The following is an 18,171-nucleotide window of genomic DNA, read 5'->3' as shown; positions in this document are numbered from 1 at the left end:
CAGCATTTTCCTTATGGTTTGTGGTGCCCACTTAATTTGGGGTCAGGAACCCATTTAGGACAAGGCACAGCTCTGCGTAGGAGTCTTCTCAGGGCCCCTATCACATCCTGGTTCCTCAGGCTGTAGATGAAGGGGTTCAGCATAGGGGTGACCACTGTGTACATCACCGAGGCCACGGCCCCAGATCTGGGAGAAAGAGATACAGCCAAACTGAGGTACACCCCAAAGCCTGTGCCATAGAACAAGGCAACCATGCAGAGGTGAGTGCCACAGGTGGAGAAGGCTTTGTGCTTGCTACAATGTTGGGCAGCTTCATTAAAGAGGAGAGGATCTGACGGTAAGAGAACAGGATCCCAGTGGCAGGAAATGCACAAACCAGGGTAGTCACCACATAGAGACAGATGGTGTTCACCAGGGCATCGGAGCTGGCCACCTCGAGAAGCTGAACCAGTTCACAGAAGAAATGGGGGATCTCGGTACCCACGGAGAAGGTCAGGCGAACCAGGAGCAGGATATGGAGCATGGTGACACGGAATATGACCAGCCAAGACGCCAGCACCAGCAGGCCACAGAGGTGAGGGTTCATGATCACCGGGTAGTTCAGTGGGTGGCAGATGGCCACAAAACGGTCATAAGCCATCACGGTCAATAGGAAATTGTCCATTCCACCAAAAATCATGAAGAAATACACCTGAGTGAGGCACTCTGGGTAGGAGATGTCTTTCCTCTGGGTCTGGATGTTCACCAGCATCTTGGGGATAGTTGTGGAGGTGAAGCAGATGTCCACAAAAGAAAGGTTGGAGAGGAAGAAGTACATGGGGGTGTGGAGGTGGGCGTCAGAGGTGACTGCCGGTATGATGAGCAGATTTCCGAGCACAGTGATCAACTACATGGACAGGAAGAGCCCAAAGAGCAGGGACTGGAGTTGAGGGTCATCTGAGAGGCCCAGGAGGAGGAATGGTGATTCCCTTGTGAGGTTTTTTGCTGTCATAGTCCTGGCTGTTCTCCCTGGAACAAGTAAGCAAAAGTTCAGTGAACGCTCACATGGTTGTATTTGAAGTTATTTGTAAGTAGTTGTAGTCAGGGCTTTCAATTCAACATAGGACTTGTGAGTATATTGTCATCCCATCATGGTCTGTGACTCCCAGCCCCTTCCATCCCTCAGTTTACCCAGTTCTAGCTTCACGTTGGTACATTGAGGATTAGGATTGCATTTTCCCACCCATCCTCTCTCCATTCATCTGCCCATCTTTTCCCCTCACCTCCACAGTCAGAAAGCACTTTCAACTCTCCGGTATTATTGTGTTACTTCTTGTGGAGCTGGGTGAATGTGGACCATGTGAGAAGAGACATGAAAGGCCAACACCGGGGAGTTGTCCTACTGTTGTCTGCAGGCCATGGAGTGAGCATCTATCTTAGGAATGGGAGTATTTGTGGGGAAGATCTCAGTACATGGACTTCCTGCTTGCCATTCAGCAACATCGTATGGAGCCCAGGCAGTGTTTCTGGACTGAACTGTTCTCAACATGACACATGTGTTACCTGTGTGGATGGAATATTGCAAGGCTGGTCAACATGGCTGTGGAAGCCTCCTGATAGAGAATTCCTTCTAAAATATGAGCAATTAAAGAAGAGAGTGCCAGAGGAGAAAGCAACATCATATCGCAAACACACAATACATTGAGGAAACCACCTTTGGCTTATGCCTGTCATGCTAGCTGCTCAGGAGGCTGAGATCTGAGGTTCATGGTTCAGTGCCAGCCTAGGCATGAAAGTCTGTGAAACTCTCAACTCCATTTTGAAGCACCAAAAACATGGAAGTGTTGGAGCTGTGGCTTTAGTGGTAGCCTTGGCTAACAAGTCTCAGGGATACTGAGTTTAATTCCCAGGACTGGCACACACACACACACACACACACACACACACACACACGCACGCACGCACTATACAACACATGTGTGAGATTTCATGCTCTGGAGCAGGAACATATTATGCAGAAATCAGCAGAAATAATGCATCATGCAATAATAAATTGGATGAATTTGATTCATATGCTCAATGTTCTGTCTGCCTGTCTGTCTGTCTGTCCATCTATCTATTATGTGTGTAAATGTTTATGGGTATATTCCTGAGAGAGAGCAAGGAATGGTGAGATTGAGTAATAAAGACTATGTGTGAAGATGAAGATAATATCCACTAAACCCTGTTGAAATCAGGGGCATAGATTACAGGCCAAAGAAAGAGCTATAGACAAGTTTATTTTGATCAAAAGACAGTATATGACTGTATGGAAATACCACAGCAAAACATCCTTTTCTAGTTGGTGTACATAGAAAACCATTCTTTGCACACAGAAGCCAGTGTGTATGTGCAAAACTTGGTGAGGGAAGTTTGGTACCAGTGGCTTACAACTGGCATTCTAGCAACTAGGAGGCTGCAATTGAAGTATCATGGTGTGAAGCCAGCTCAGGCAGGGAAGTCTATGAGATTCTCATTCCTAATTAATCACCAAAAAGCTGAAGTTCACTTGGTATTGCTCAGTAACTCAGGGACAGTGCCAAGACCCACAGTTCAAGCCCACGACTGCCACATGTACATACAGGCACACACACACACACACACACACACACACACACACACACACACACACACACAAACACCACACAAACGAAGGGGAATTCTTCCTTATTAATAATTCTGTTGTTGGCTAGAGTGTGTTATGGACACTAATGGGAAAGAAAACTTACATTTTCAGTCAACTAAGCCAGCAAAATATTGGAGAGTATAAGAAAAAAAATTCCAAGCAAAGCTGACACTGGAGGTTCATCTCTGTAATCATCATTGCTCAGGAGTCTGAGATCTGACAATGGCAGTTCAAAGCCAGCTTGGGCAAGAAAGTCTATAAGACACTTATTCCAAAAAATGACAGAAAAAGCCGTAAGTGGAGCCGCAGGTCAAGTGCCAGGGTTAGAGTTCAAGCCCAGGCCTGCACACACACACACACACACACACACACACACACACACACACACACACACACACGAATCCCTGGCCTGGAACCCAAAACACAAAACCCGGTGTACAATGGAGCTTTAGCAGGTGATTAACAAATATATAATGAGATGTAGCAAAGCTGACAGATGACGCTGATTATTGGGGAATAGTGAAGAAAAGCAAGAAACCTTCCAGAAAGGAACTTCATGCAGAAGGCGCTCTAGGTTGGAAAAAGTGAGAGGAAGAAGGGAATTCAGAGTTCACAAAGCCTAAACTCCAAGTGCCTTAGAGTTCTTGGACCTCATCTGCAGATGTGAGCTCCCTTCTGGCCCTTCCCATCCTCACTATACCAGAAGATTGCTTGCTACTCACCCCATCTTCCTTTCGTCTGGTTCTTCATAAATTTACATTTCCCCTGTCTTTACCAGGCTATCATGGCTCTCTGTTTGGTTATCACTGAAGATTTCTTATCTCCCCAACTCCTTCTTAGAAGCTTGTTGGCTGGGGTTTTCACGGAGACTGGAGTCAGAGAAGGGAGTCAGAAGCTTGTGCAGTTTCTTGCAACTCAATCGATGAATGTACTAAGATCTCCTCATGAAATGAATTGCCTTTCATGAAATAATTGTCTTTATGAAATGAAATGTCTTTCCAGTCTCCAAACCATTTTGTTCCCATGAGTTTAAGTGAAGATGACTTCTTGGTAAACAGATTTAGGTTAATTTCTTGCATTATTGTAGGCAGTTACAGGGTGAGAGGAATTAATTTATTCCAAGGGGAACACAGTTTCTTTTGTTTTTTTCCTTTTGTTTTGGTAAAAAAGATAATGAATTCTCAAAGGAACTATTAATGTCTATAGGAACTAAAACTCTGGAGCCATGTCTATTTGGCATCTGCCTTGAAGCATCTTTGGTCATGTAATATAGATGACTTGTTCTCTCCAGGGAAAAACAATTTCTTGATTTTTATCCATAATTTAATTGTTTCTTATACTTTGAAGTTATACATAAAAAATCCCATCTTTTGTTTGGTCGGCAGCACACTGAGACACCCAGCACCCTATAAAATTATATTTGGTACCTCATGTATGTTACCTGTAATATCCATTCAGAATATCACAGGAATAGCTCAGTGCCCTGTTCAGTGGATTTAATCAATGTATGAACATTTATTTATTATTTAATGAATGTATCCTCCCTGGTTAACTGGACATTTGTATTTTCTGATCTGCATTTGTCTCTTATCAGCCCCATCTTCCTTACCTTCTGTTACTGACCCCCTCGGCCCAATTGTTGGATTTCTATGAAGTCAGCTTAGAAAAAACCTGCCAGTCATGGTGGCTCACTCCTGTCATCCTAGCTACTGAGGAGGCTGAGATCCGAGGATTTTGGTTCAAAACAAGCTCACGCACTAAAGTCTGTGATACTCTTATCTCCAATTAACCACCAGAAAAGCAGATGTTTGGCTGTGGCTCAAGAAGTAGGGCGGTAGTGTTGAGCTAAAGAGCTCAAAAATAGCATCCAGGCTCAGAGTTCAAGTCTAAGAATGGACAAAAAACCTAAAGAATAAGAAAAAGGAAAAAGAAAACAATCTCAGCTAGGTGCTGCTGGCTCAGGCCTGTAATTTGAAATACTTAGGAGGCTGAGATGTGAGGAATTAAGAGTTAGAAGCCAGGGGGGCAGAAAAGACTGTTGAGTCTTCTCTTCAATGAACCACTGAAAAGGAAGAATGGAGCTGTGGCTCAAGCAGAAGAGCAGAATCCTTGAGCAGAAGCAGTCATGGACAATGCCCAGGTTCTGAGTTCAAGTTCCATGAGCAACACACACACACACAGACACACACACACACACAGACACACACACACACACACACACACACACACACACAGAGGAAAAGAAATGACACTCCCTAAATAAAACCAGGAACATGTGATCTCCGACTGATTATATTGAAAGATGGATTGTGTGTGTGTGTGTGTGTGTGTGTTGGTTCAGGACCCGGATTTCAGGGCCTGGGCATTCTCCCTAACCTTTTGTACTGAAGGTTGGTGCTCTACCACTTCTGCCACCATTCCACCTGAGTCTTATTCTTATTTAAATGGAAATAAGGTCTTTGAGGTTTTCCTGGCCAGGACGACTTTGAGTTTCCACCCTCAGATCTCAGCCTGTGGAGTAGCTGGCGGTTCAGGTTTGAGCCACTGGCACTAGAACTGAATTTTGGTGTTCCTTTAGTGGAGGTCACATCTTGTACACACAGTGACATTCTGAGATATGTTTTTCCAATTTGGATGCACCTTTTTCTTTCTCTTGATGGATTGCTCTGGCTGGGACACAGTGGTGAGTGGCAGGGTGAATGCAGGCCCAGCTTACTTCCACAGTTTTATGGGTAGAGATTAGAGAGTCACAGACTTTCCTGCCCAACCTGGTTCTGAATAGCCATCCTCACATCTCAGCCTGTAACACCTGAAGCTCAAATGACAGAGGAAATCCTAGAGGACATAATTGAAGAAGTAGAATATTAAATAGGACATAATTGAAGAAGTAGCATATTAAACAGGATGATAAATTGAGAAAAGAGATTGCAGCAAATCAAAACTTTATTCAGAACACTGGAACCGCTTATTAGAATGAAAGAATTGTGGGGGATGTTGACTTACAACGTCACCCAGGCACAGAATATGAAGAAAGACCTCTCAACACCAAATATTAAAGGTCCAAAATTAAGTTGACATTACAATGATGAAAAAGATTGATAAGATAATGTTTATTTATTTATTCACTCATTTATTTTTTGTTTGGCCATGGGGCTTGATCTCTGGGCCTGGTTGCTATTCTTGAGCCCTTCAGCTCAAGCCTACTGCCCTACCCCTTGAGTCACAGTACCACTTCTGGTTCTGTAGGGGTTAACTGGAGATAAGACTGGAGGTACACCCCGAGTCTTCTCCCATAGCATAAGGAGACCACGCAGAGGTGAGAGCCACAGGTGGAGAAGGCTTTGTGCTTGGTAGCTGTGTTGGGCAGCTTCATTAAAGAGGATAGGATCTGATGGTAAGAGAAGAAGATTCCTAAGGCAGGAAACACAGAGAACAGCACAAAAGCCAGGTACATCCAGATGTCATTGATGAGGGTGTCAGAGCTGGCCACCTGGAGAACCTGAGCTAGTTCACAGAAGAAATGGGGGATGGTGGTTCCTGGGGAGAAGGTTAATTTCCTCATCAGTACAACATGGATTAGTGAGATGCAGAAAATGAGAAGCCAAGACACGAGCACCAGGAGGCCACAGAAGTGAGGGTTCATGATAAGTGGGTAGTTCAGTGGGTGACAGATGGCCACAAAGTGGTCATAAGCCATCACTATCAATAGAAAATTATCCATTCCAACAAAAACCAGAAAGAAATACACCTGAGTGAGGCACTCTGGGTAGTAGATGTCTTTCCTCTGGGTCTGGATGTCCACCAGCATCTTGGGGACTGTGGTGGAGGTGAAGCAGATGTCTACAAAGGACAGGTTGGAGAGGAAGAAGTACATGGGGGTGTGGAGGTGGGGGTCAGAGGTGACGGCCAGGATGAGGAGCAGATTTCCGAGCACGGTGATCAGGTACATGGACAGGAAGATCCCAAAGAGCAGGGGCTGGACTTGAGGGTCACCCGAGAGGCCCAGGAGGAAGAATGGTGATTCCCCTGTGTGGTTTTGTGCTGTCATAGCCCTGGCTGTTCTCTTTGGGGCAAGTAAACAAAAGTTCAATCAATGCCCACTGCCAGCTCAAGTGGTCATGCCCTTCCACTGTCAGATGCCTTTTTTGTTTCCTAATGGCTCCCCCGGGGTAGACCTGCACAGCCAAGATTGGCTCCACTCACTTTCCTATTGTAATATGTGGGTAAATATCCCCTGTGTTTTCTGTTCACTGACTGTGAGTTTGATTGATTGATTGATTGATTGATTTTTTGCCTGTCTGGGCTCGGGCTTGGGCCTGAGCACTGTCTTTGGACTTTCTCAAGGCTAGAGGTCTTCCACTTGAGCCTCTGCACCACTTCCAGGTTTTTTCTATGTATGTGGTACCGAGGAATCGAACCTGGATTTTGGTGCATGCTAGACAAGCACTCTACCACTAGGCTAAACTCCCGGACCCTGACTGTGAGTTTTTGTGTTTTGCTAGTCCTGAGGCTTGAACTCAAGGCCTGGGCACTGCATTTGGGCATTGTCAAAGTTAGAGCACTAGTAAGTGATCCACAGCATCACTTCTGGTCTTTTCTATGTATGTGGTACGGAGGAATCAAACTCAGATCTTCATGCATGCCAGGCAAGCACTCTAACACTTGGCCATGCTGCAGTCCCTATTAAATGTATTTTTCTAAACTTTATTCTTACGTAGTTGTACCACGGGGCTATAATTCAATGATCAGTTTGTGAGTACAAGGCCATTTCATCAATGTCACTCCTTCCATGGTCTCCACAACTCCTCCCAGTCCATCCCCTCCCTCAGTTCACCCAGTTCCAGCTTCACATTTGTACACTGCATATTAGGAATGATTTTGCCCACCTTTCCTCTCCACATTTCTCTGTCCACCTTTTCCACTGCCTTCAACTTTCAGGAAGCGCTTTCAACTCTCAGGTACAATTAATTCTTTAACCTATTTTCCTGGTGGAGGGAATGTTCACTCTGTAATAGGATCAAGTCTTCCTCCCGTGGTCTGCAGGCCATGGATCAAGCATCTATCTAAGGAATGGGAGCATTTGTTGGGAAGATCTCAGTACATGGATTTCCCGAATGTCATTCAGCCTCATTGCCTGGAGTCCAGGCAGCGTTCCTGGACTGAACTGTTCTCAACACAACACATGTGTTACCTGTGTGGATGGAATACAGCATGGCTGGTCAACATGGCTGTGGATGCCTCCTGACAGAGAATTCCTCTAGGTGATTTATTCCAAAATATGAGAGAGGGTAAAAAAGAGACTACCAGCTGTGCTGAAATGAGGAGAAAGGAACACAGCATCATTAAGTAACATGTAATGAGCTTAGTACATTTTTTCATATTTTTATTGTAATTAATAGAAGGGTTACATTATATTCACCAGGTAGAAGGTGCATTATTTCACATACATTGATACCCTTTCTCTATCTTGGTCCCCATTTCGCTTCCCCCCACTCCCATCCCTCATCTTGTTTCCCCCTTTTTTTCTGACAGCTGGGCTTAGTACATTTATCTCATGCCTGTAATCCTAGCTACTCAGGAAGTGGAGAGCTCAGGCTTGGGATTCTATGCCAGTCTGGGCAAGAAAAGTCTGTCAGATTCCTTTCTAACTTTTCAGCAGTAAAATGATGACAGTGGATCTAGTAGCAGCCTTGAATAAGAAGGCTCAGAAACACTGACTCTAAACCCCAGAACTGGCACACACACACACACACACACACACACACACACACACACACACACACCATCAGCACATGTGTGAGATATCATGGTCTAGAGCAGGAACATATTATGCTGAAATCAGCAGAATTAATGGATTATGCAATAGTACATTGGATGAAGTTGATTCATATGCTCAAGGCTCTGAGAGAACAAGTTGTCTAGAAATATTTACAAAGAAATTTTATGGACTGAACGCAAGTGTTTGTCATCTCCATAACAATTACCAGTGACAGCATCCTTTATGCCCATGAAATGGCCGCTGTGTAAATCAGAAGGACAGCTTTTGGGCAGAAAAGCTTCCTGGAAATGGAAATCATTTGTGCTGGGGGAGGGAAGATGGATTCTTATCAGTAGGAGTAGGAAAGGAAGGCACAGGCCTTCTAGGTTGAGACAAGCAATGAAATCAGCCCTGCTGTCCTTCCGTGGATGAATGGAGAACAGAGATGGACACATAATGGAACATTCTTCAGTCTTTAGGAAGAATGGATTCCATCCTGTGGAGGAAAATGACTGGAAGTGTAGATCATGTCATCTGAAGCAAAATAACCCAGGTTCACAAAGACAAATGGTACGTGTGTTCTCATCTTCACAGTTTAATATCCATGTATCTTTGTGTCTACTACTCAGCTACCTATCTTCTTACCTACATTCTAACCCTCCACATGTTTATTATTTATGTATATATGTGTCTACCTATCATATACATACCAGGCTACTGTCTGCGATCTCAGTATCAATATAAGTGTCTACTGTTGTCTATGGATGTATGCCTGTGTGTATCTATTATCTATCTACCTTTGTGCATACCTGTCTGTCTCTCAATTAGTTATATATCTATCTACCTTTTTCTATTACCTCCTGATGTATGTATGAATGTAATAGACCATCTATTATCTGTGTGTCTATCTGTCTGTCTGTTGATCCATTATCCACCTAGGTAACTGCATCTTTGTTAGCATCTCCCTTTGTATTATCTATTATCTCTATACCTATTATTTATCTACCATGAATGTAAATGTTTATGGGGAGAATCCTGAGGGAGAGGAGGGAATGGTGGGATTGAGAAATACAGAATATGTGTGAAGATGAAGATAAAATCCACTAAACCCTGTTGAAATCAGGAGCAGGAACTATGGGCCAAAGAAAGAGCTACAGAGGGATTTATTGTGATCAAAACACAATATATGCCTGTGTGGAAATAGCACAGCAACCCTCCCTTTTTCAGTTGGAATACATAGAAAATCATTCTGTGCACACTGAAGCCAGTGTGCATTTGCAAAACTAAGTGAGGAAAGTTGGGTGCCAGTGGCTCACAGGTGGCATTCTAGCTACTACGAGGCTGCAATTGAAGGATCAGGCACGGAAGTCCATGAGATTCTCATTCCTAATTAATCACCAAAAAGCCACACGTGAGCTGCAGTTCACTTGTTATGGCTCAGTAGCTCAGGGGCAGTGCCCAGGTGCACATTTCAAGTACTGTGACGGGCGCATGTACATACAGACACACAGACACAGACACAGACACAGACACACACACACACACACACACACACACACACACACACACACACGAAGGGAAATTCTTCCTTACTAATAATTTGTTGTTGGCTAGATTTTGTTATGGACACTACTGGGAAACATACCATACATTTTTGGTCAAATATGCCAGCACTGGTGGTTCATCCATGTAACCATAATTGCTCAGGTGTCTGAGGTCTGACAATGGAAGTTCAAAGCCAGCCTGGGCAGGAAAGCCCTGAGAGTCTTATTTCCATAAAATGACAGAAGAAGCTGGACGTGGAGCTGCAGCTCAAATAGTAGAGTGGTAGCCTGAGCAAAAGGAGCTGAGGAAGAGTGCCAGTGTTAGAGTTGAAGGGCCAGGCCTAGAGACACACATATGCACACAGACAGACAGACACAGACACACACCCAGACATAGACACACATAGACACAGAGACCAGAGACGCACAGACACACAGACACACAAGTCCCTGGCCTGGAACCCAAAAGACAATACCTGGTGCACAATGGAGCTTTAACGGGGGATTAATAAATACATAATCGATGTAGCAAAGTTGACAGATAATGCTGATTATTGGGAAAGAGTGAAGAAAAGCAAGAGACCTTCCAGAAAGGAACTTCATGAGAAAGGCGCTCTAGGTTGCAGCAAGTTACAGAAAGGAAGGAAATCAGAGTTCACAAAGCGTGAACTCCAAGTGCCTTAGAGTTCTGGGACCTCACCTGCACATATGAGCTCCCTTCTGGAACTTCCCAGCCTCACTGTTCCAGAGGATTGCCTGCTACTCACCCCATTTTCTTTTTGTCTTGTTTCCCTCGCTGGTCATATATTTACATTTCCCCTGTCTTTACCAGGCTACCATGGTTCTGTATTTTGGTTATCACTGAAGATTTCTTATCTCCCCAACTCCTCCTTAGAAGTTTGTCGACTGGGGTTTTCATGGAGACTGGATTCAGAGCAGGGAGTCAGAAGCTTGTGCAGTTTCTTGCAACTCAATCGATGAATGTGCTAAGATGTCCTCATGAAATGAATTGCCTTTCATGAAATAATTGTCTTTATGAAATGAAATGTCTTTCCAGTCTCCAAACCATTTTGTTCCCATGAGTTAAAGTGAAGATGACATCATGGATAAATTTTGAGGTTAATTTCTTGCATTATGGTGGGCTGTTATAGGGTGAGAGAAATTAATTTATTCCATGGGGAACATATTATTTTTGTTTTTTCCTTTTGTTTTGATTAAATACAATAAGGAATCCTTACAGGATCTATTTATTTAAACAGGGGCTAAATCTCTGGAGCCATGTTTATTTGGCTTCTGCCTTGAAGAATCTTTGGACATGTAATAGATCACTTGATTTCTACAGGAAAAAAAATTTAAAGTTTTTTTCGTTAAAGTTTCTTATGCTTTGAAATTATAGATAAAAATCCCACGTTTTATTTGGACAGCAGCACACTGAGACACTCAGCAACCTATAAAATTATATTTGTTACCTCATATATGTTACCCTTAATATGCACTCAGAATATTATGAGAATAGCTCAGTGCCCTGTTCAGTGGATTAAATAAATGCATGATCATTTAATTATTATTATTTAATGAATGTATCCTCCCTGGTTAACAGGACATTTGTATTTTCTGATCTTCATTTCTCTCATATCAGCCCCAACTTCCTAACCTTCTGTTACTGCTCCCCTTGGCCCAATTGCTGGATTTCTATGAAGTCAGCTTAGAAAGCACCACCGGGCATGGTGGCTCACTCCTGTCATTCTAGCTACTCAGGATGCTAAGATCTGAGGATTTTGGTTCAAAACCAGCCCAGGCACTAAAGTCTGTGAGACCCTTATCTCCAATTAACCACCAGAAATCCAGAAGTGGGTCTATGGATCAAGGAGTAGGGTGGTAGTGGTGAGCAGAAGATCTCAGGAACAGCATCCAGGCTCAGAGTTCAAGTCCAAGAATGGACCAAAAAAAAACCTAAAGAACGAGAAAAAGGAAAAAGAAAACAATCTCAGCTAGGTGCTGCTGTCTCAGGCCTGTAATTTGAAATACTTAGGTGGCTGAGATGTGAGGATTTAGAGTTAGAAGCCAGTGGGGCAGAAAAGTCTGTAGAGTCTTCTCATCAGTGAACCACTAAAAATGCAGAGTGGAGCTGTGGCTCAAGCAGAAGAGCAAAATCATTGAGCAAAAACAGTCATGGACAATGCCCAGGTTCTGAGTTCAAGCTCCAAGAGATACACAGACACAGACACAGACACAGACACAGACATACACACGCACGCACGCACGCACGCACGCACCCACACACATACACAGGAAAGAAATAAAACTCCCTAAATAAAAGCAGGAATATATGATCACCTCCTCATTATATTGAAAGATGGATAGTGTGTGTGTGTGTGTGTGTGTGTGTGTGTGTTTGTGTGTGTGTGTGTGTGTGTGTGTGTGTGTGTGTTGGTTCTAGGCCTGGAGTTCTGGGTTGAAGGATTCTCCCTAACCTTTTGTGCTCAAGGTTGGTGCTCTACCACTTGTGCCACAACTCCACTTCTGTCTTATTCTTATTTAAGTGGAAATAAGGGCCCGGATGACTTCCTGCTCAGGAAGACTGTGAGCTTACATCCTCAGATCTCAGCCTGTGGAGTATCTGGGGGTTCAGGCTTGAGCCACTGGCACCAGAATTGATTTTTGGAGTTGCTTTAGTAGCGGTCACATCTTGTATGCATAGAGACATTCTGTGATTTGTTTTTTCAATTTGGATGCACCTTTTTCTTTCTCTTGATGGATTGCTCTGCAGAGACACAGTGCTGAGTGACAGGGCGAATGCAGGCTCCAGTGTAATCTAGATCTTAGAACCGTCCAGGTTTCTCCATTCAGTACATTGTTTGCTGTTTCCTTTCTAGAGAGAGATCACCTGTCTGTCTCTCTGTCTGTCTCTGTCTGTCTCTGTCTCTCTGTCTGTCTCTGTCTCTCTGTCTCTGTCTCTGTCTCTCTGTCTCTGTCTCTGTCTCTGCCTCTGTCTCTCTCTCGGTCTCTCTCTCCATCTCTCTGTCTCTCTCTCTCTGTTGTGGGCATTGAACTCTAGGCCTGGGTGCTATCTGTTTGAACCTCAGCACCACTTTCAGTTTTCTGGTGGTTAATTGGGGGTAAAATTCTGATGGATTTTCATGTCCAGGCTGGGTTTGATCTGTGATCACCAGATGTCTGGCTCCCGAGTAGCCAGGATTCAGGTGTGAGCACAGGTTGCCCAGTTTACTTCCAGCAGTTTTATGGGTAGAGATAAGAGTGTCACAGACTTTCCTGTCCAACCTGGCTTGGAGGCACCATCCTCACATCTCAGTCTGTTAGACCTGAAGCTGAAATTACAACAGGAAACCACACAGAATGTAACTGTAGATATAGCCAGGACTAGTAGTTTCTGGAAAGTTCTGTAGTATTTCAGATGGCCACAAACCGGTCATAAGCCATCACTGTCAATAGGAAATTATCCATTCCAACAAAAACCAGAAAGAAATACACCTGAGTGAGGCACTCTGGGTAGGAGATGTCTTTCCTCTGGGTCTGGATGTCCACCAGCATCTTGGGGACTGTGGTGGAGGTGAAGCAGATGTCTACAAAGGACAGGTTGTAGAGGAAGAAATACATGGGGGTGTGGAGGTGGGGGTCAGAGGTGACGGCCAGGATGATGAGCAGATTTCCGAGCACGGTGGTCAGGTACATGGACAGGAAGATCCCAAAGAGCAGGGGCTGGAGTTGAGGGTCACCCGAGAGGCCCAGGAGGAGGAATGGTGATTCCCCTGTGTGGTTTTGTGCTCTCATAGTCTTGGCTGTTCTCCTTGGGGCAAGAAAGCAAAAGTTCCTTGAACGCTCGCATGGTTGTATTTGAAGTTAATTTTAAGTAGTTGTAGTAAGGGCTTTCAATTCAACATAGAACATAGAGTATATTGTCATCCCATCACCGTCTGTGACTCCCAGCCCCGCCCATCCCTCAGTTTACCCAGTTCTAGCTTCCTGTTTGTACAATGAGTATTAGGATACTTCATTCATCTGCTCATGTCTTCCCCTCACCTCCCCATTCAGAAAACGCTTTCAACTCGCAGGTATAATTGTGTTAATTTTTGTGGAGCTGTGTTAATGTGAAGAGACATCAAAGTCCAACACCTGGTAGTCGTACTACTGTGTCTGCAGGCCACGGAGCAAGCATTTATCTCAGGAATGGGAGCATTTGTGGGGCAATTCTCAGTACATGGAGTTCCCGGATGCCATTCAGCAACATCGCCTGGAGTCCAGGCAGTGTTCCTGGACTGAACTGTTCTGAAAACGACACATCTGTTACCTGTGTGGATGGAAGACAGCATGGCTGGTCAACATGGCTGTGGATGCCTCCTGACAGAATTCCTTTTAAAATATGAGCAATTGAAAAAAGAATACCAGATGCAAAGAACAACTGAGACAGGAACATCATATCACAAATACAGAACACATTGAAGAAATGCCCTTTGGCTTATGCCTGTCATGCTAGCAGCTCAGGAGGCTGAGATCTGAGGTTCATGGTTCAATGCCAGCCTAGGCATGAAAGTCTGTGAAACTCTCAACTCCAATTTGAAGCACCAAAAATATGAAAGTGGAAGTGCTGTGGCATTAGTGGTAACCTTGACTAACAAGTCTCAGGGATACTGAGACTTAAATCCCTGGACTGGCACATACACACAAACACACACACATACATACAATAAACAACATATGTGTTTATGCTCTGGAGCTGGAACTTATTATGCAGAAATCATCAGAATTAATGGATCATACAATAATAAACTGGATGAATTTGGTTCGTATGCTCAATGCTCTATCTATCTATCTATCTGTCTATCTATCTATCTATTTATCAGTCTATGTATCTAGAATGTAAATGTTTATGGGCACAAGCCTGAGGGACAAGGAAGGAATGGTAGGATTGAATAATAGAGAATATGTGTGAAGATGAAGATAAAATCCACTAAACTCTGTTTCAATCAGAAGCAGAGACTATGGACCAAAGAAAGAGCTACAGAGGGGTTTAGTGTGATCAAAACACCATATATGCCTGTATGGAAATACCCCAACAAAACCCCCTTTTCCAGTTGGTATACATAGAAAACCATTCTTTGCACACAAAAGCCAGTGTGCATGTGCAAAACCAGGTGAGGGAACTTGGGTGCCAGTGGCTCACAGCTGCCATTCGAGCTACTATGAGGCTGCAATTGACATATCAGGGTGTGAAGCCACCTCAGGCAGGGAAATCCATGAGATTCTCATTCTTGATTATTACCAAATAACCACATGTGTGCTGTAGTTCACTTGGTATGGCTCAGAAGTTCAGGGACAGTGCACAGACCCACAGTTCAAGACCCATGACTGGCACATATACATGCAGGCACACAGAAAGACAGAAAGACACACACACACACACACACACACACACACACACACACACACACACACACACATCCCTGGCCTGGAACCCAAAAGACAATACCTGGTGTACAGAGGAACCTTAACGGTGATTAACAAATACATAAGCGGATGTTGCATGCTGACAGTTAACACTGATTATTGGGAAAGAGTGAAGAAAAGAGAGAGACTTTTCAGAAGGGAACTTCATGTGGAAGGGGCTCTAGGTTGCAGAAAGTGAGAGAAAGAAGGGAAGGCAGAGTTCACAAAGCCTGAACTCCAACTTCCTTGATATTCTGGGACCACACCTGCAGATGTGAGCTCAATTCTGGCCCTTCTCATCCTCACTATTCCAGAGGATTGCCTGCTACTCACCCCATTTTTTTCATTGTTGTCCATAAATTTACATTTCCCCTGTCTTTACCAGGTTATCTTGGCTCTCTGTTTTGGTTATTATTGAAGATTTCTTATCTCTCCAACTCCTCCTTAGAACTTTGTTGGCTGGGCTTTTCACGGAGACTGAATTCAGAGAAGGGAGTCAGAAGCTTGTGCAGTTTCTTGCAACTCAAACGATGAATGTACTAAGATCTCCTCATCAAATGAATTGCCTTTCATGAAATAATTGTCTTTATGAAATGAAATGTCTTTCTAGTCTCCAAGCCATCTTGTTCCCATAAGTTAAGTGAAGATGACATCATGGATAAACACTATTAGGTTAATTTCTTGCATTATTGTAGGCTGTTACAGGGGAGAGGGATTAATTTATTCCAAGGGGAACACAGTTCCTTTTGTTATGTTCTTTTGTTTTGAGAAGAAGATAACAATGAATTCTGAAAGAAATTATTGATTTATATAGATACTAAATCTCTGGAGCCATGTGGATTTGGCATCTGTCTTGAAGAAACTTTGGACATGTAATAGATCACTTGATTTCTAAGGAAAAAGATTCTTGATTTTTTCATTATTAAAGTATCTTATGCTTTGAAATTATAGATAAAAACCCCATGTTTAATTTAACAGCACACTGCGACATCTAGGACACTACAAAATTTTATTTGTTACCTCATATATGTTACCCTTATTATCCATTCAGAAAATCACAACAATAGCTCAGTGCCCTGTACAATGGATTAAATAAATGAATAATCATTTAATTATTAGTTAATGAATGTATCCTCCCTGATAAGCTGGACATTTGTATTTTCGGTTCTTCATTTCTCTCATATCAGCCCCTAATTCCTTTTCTTCTGTTATTGCTCCCCTCGGCCCAACTGTTGGATTTCTATGAAATCAAGTTTAGAAAATACCGCTAGGTTTTTTTGCTCACTCCTGTCATTCTAGCTAGTCAGGAGGCTGAGATCTGAGGATCTTGGTTCAAAACCAGCCCAGGAACTAAAGTCCGTGATACTCTTATCTGCAAATAACCACTAGAAAAGCAGATGTGGGATGTGGGTCAAGGAGCAGGGCGGTAGTGGTGAGCTGAAGATCTCAGGGACAGCATCCAGGCTCAGAGTTCAAGTCCAAGAACGGACAAAAAAACTAAAGAAAGAGAACAAGGAAAAAGAAAACAATCTCAGCTAGCTGCTGCTGGCTCGGGCCTGTAATTTGAAATACTTAGAAGGCTGAGATGTGAGGATTTAGAGTTAGAAGCCAGTGGGGCAGAAAAGTCTGTAGAGTCTTCTCTTCAATGAACCACTAAAAAGCCAGAATGGAGCTGTGGCTCAAGCAGAAGAGCATAATCCTTGAGCAAAAAGAGTCATGGACAATCAATGCCTAGGCTCTGAGTTCAAGCTCCAAGAGCAACACACACACACACACACACACACACACACACACAGGAAAAGAAATGACACCCCTAAATAAAACCAGAAACATATCATTCCCTCCTGATCCTGCAGGATAGTGAAACAAAAGCCATATAATGAATGATTGTTGTCCTTAATGTACAATGTTGTCTCTCATCTCCTTTGCTGTCCCTTGGTTATCTCATATTGGTATAGTATCTCAATTTGTTATCTGATATATTGAATTTATTTGTATTTGGATATTTGAAATTTGATAGGGAAGGGGGGAAAACCAAGACGGGTGGGGGGTGTGGGGGGGGGAGGGAAACTGGTAGCAAGACATGTGAAAGGGTATCAATGTATGTGAATTAATGCACCTTCTACCTGGCAAATATCATGTAACCCTTTTACTAATTACAATAAAAATAAATAAATAAATAAATAAATAAATAAATAAATTCTAATACCTAAAAAAAAAGACAAAAAAAAAGAAATGACACCCCTAAATAAACCCGGAAACATATCATTCCCTCCTGATCCTATTGAAAGATGGATAGTGTGTGTGTGTGTATGTGTGTGTGTGTGTGTGTGTGTGTGTGTGTGTGTGTGTGTGTGTTGGTTCTAGGCCTGGAGTTCTGGGTTGGAGGTTTCTCCCATACCTATTGTGCTCAAGGTTGGTGCTCTATCACTTCTGCCACAACTCCACTTCTGTCTTATTCTTATGTAAGTGGAAATAAGGTCCTGGAGGACTTCCTGCTCAGGATGACTGTGAGCTTCCATCCTCAGATCTCAGCCTGTGGAGTAGCTGCGGGTTCAGGCTTGAGCCACTGGCATCAGAACTGATTTTGGGAGTTACTTTAGTGCAGTACACATTTTATACACACAGTGACATTTTGGGTTTTGTTTTTCCCATTTGGATGCACCTTTTTCTTTCTCTTGATGGATTGCTCTGGCTGGGACACAGTGCTGACTGACAGCGAATGCAGACTCCTCTGTAATTTACATCTTACAACCTTCCAGCTTTCTTCATTCAGTACA

At 43.4% G+C, this 18,171-nt stretch overlaps 1 protein-coding gene and 1 pseudogene across 1 annotated transcript; both read right to left on the bottom strand.

The window, feature by feature from the left end:
- Positions 1–11: 11 nt before the first annotated feature.
- Positions 12–991, bottom strand: LOC150068102 (olfactory receptor 7D4-like; annotated as a pseudogene).
- A 4,873-nt stretch (positions 992–5,864) lies between these two features.
- Positions 5,865–6,692, bottom strand: LOC150068101 (olfactory receptor 7D4-like). The gene has a single exon (XM_090340764.1). The coding sequence runs from the start codon at positions 6,690–6,692 to the stop codon at positions 5,865–5,867; it is 828 nt and encodes a 275-aa protein (XP_090196890.1).
- Positions 6,693–18,171: the final 11,479 nt, after the last annotated feature.

This window comes from Megascapheus bottae, chromosome 1, assembly GCF_031878675.1.
Source record: "Megascapheus bottae isolate mThoBot1 chromosome 1, mThoBot2.hap1, whole genome shotgun sequence".
Classification (NCBI taxonomy): domain Eukaryota; kingdom Metazoa; phylum Chordata; class Mammalia; order Rodentia; family Geomyidae; genus Megascapheus; species Megascapheus bottae.
This window is presented reverse-complemented; position numbering and strand designations above follow the sequence as displayed.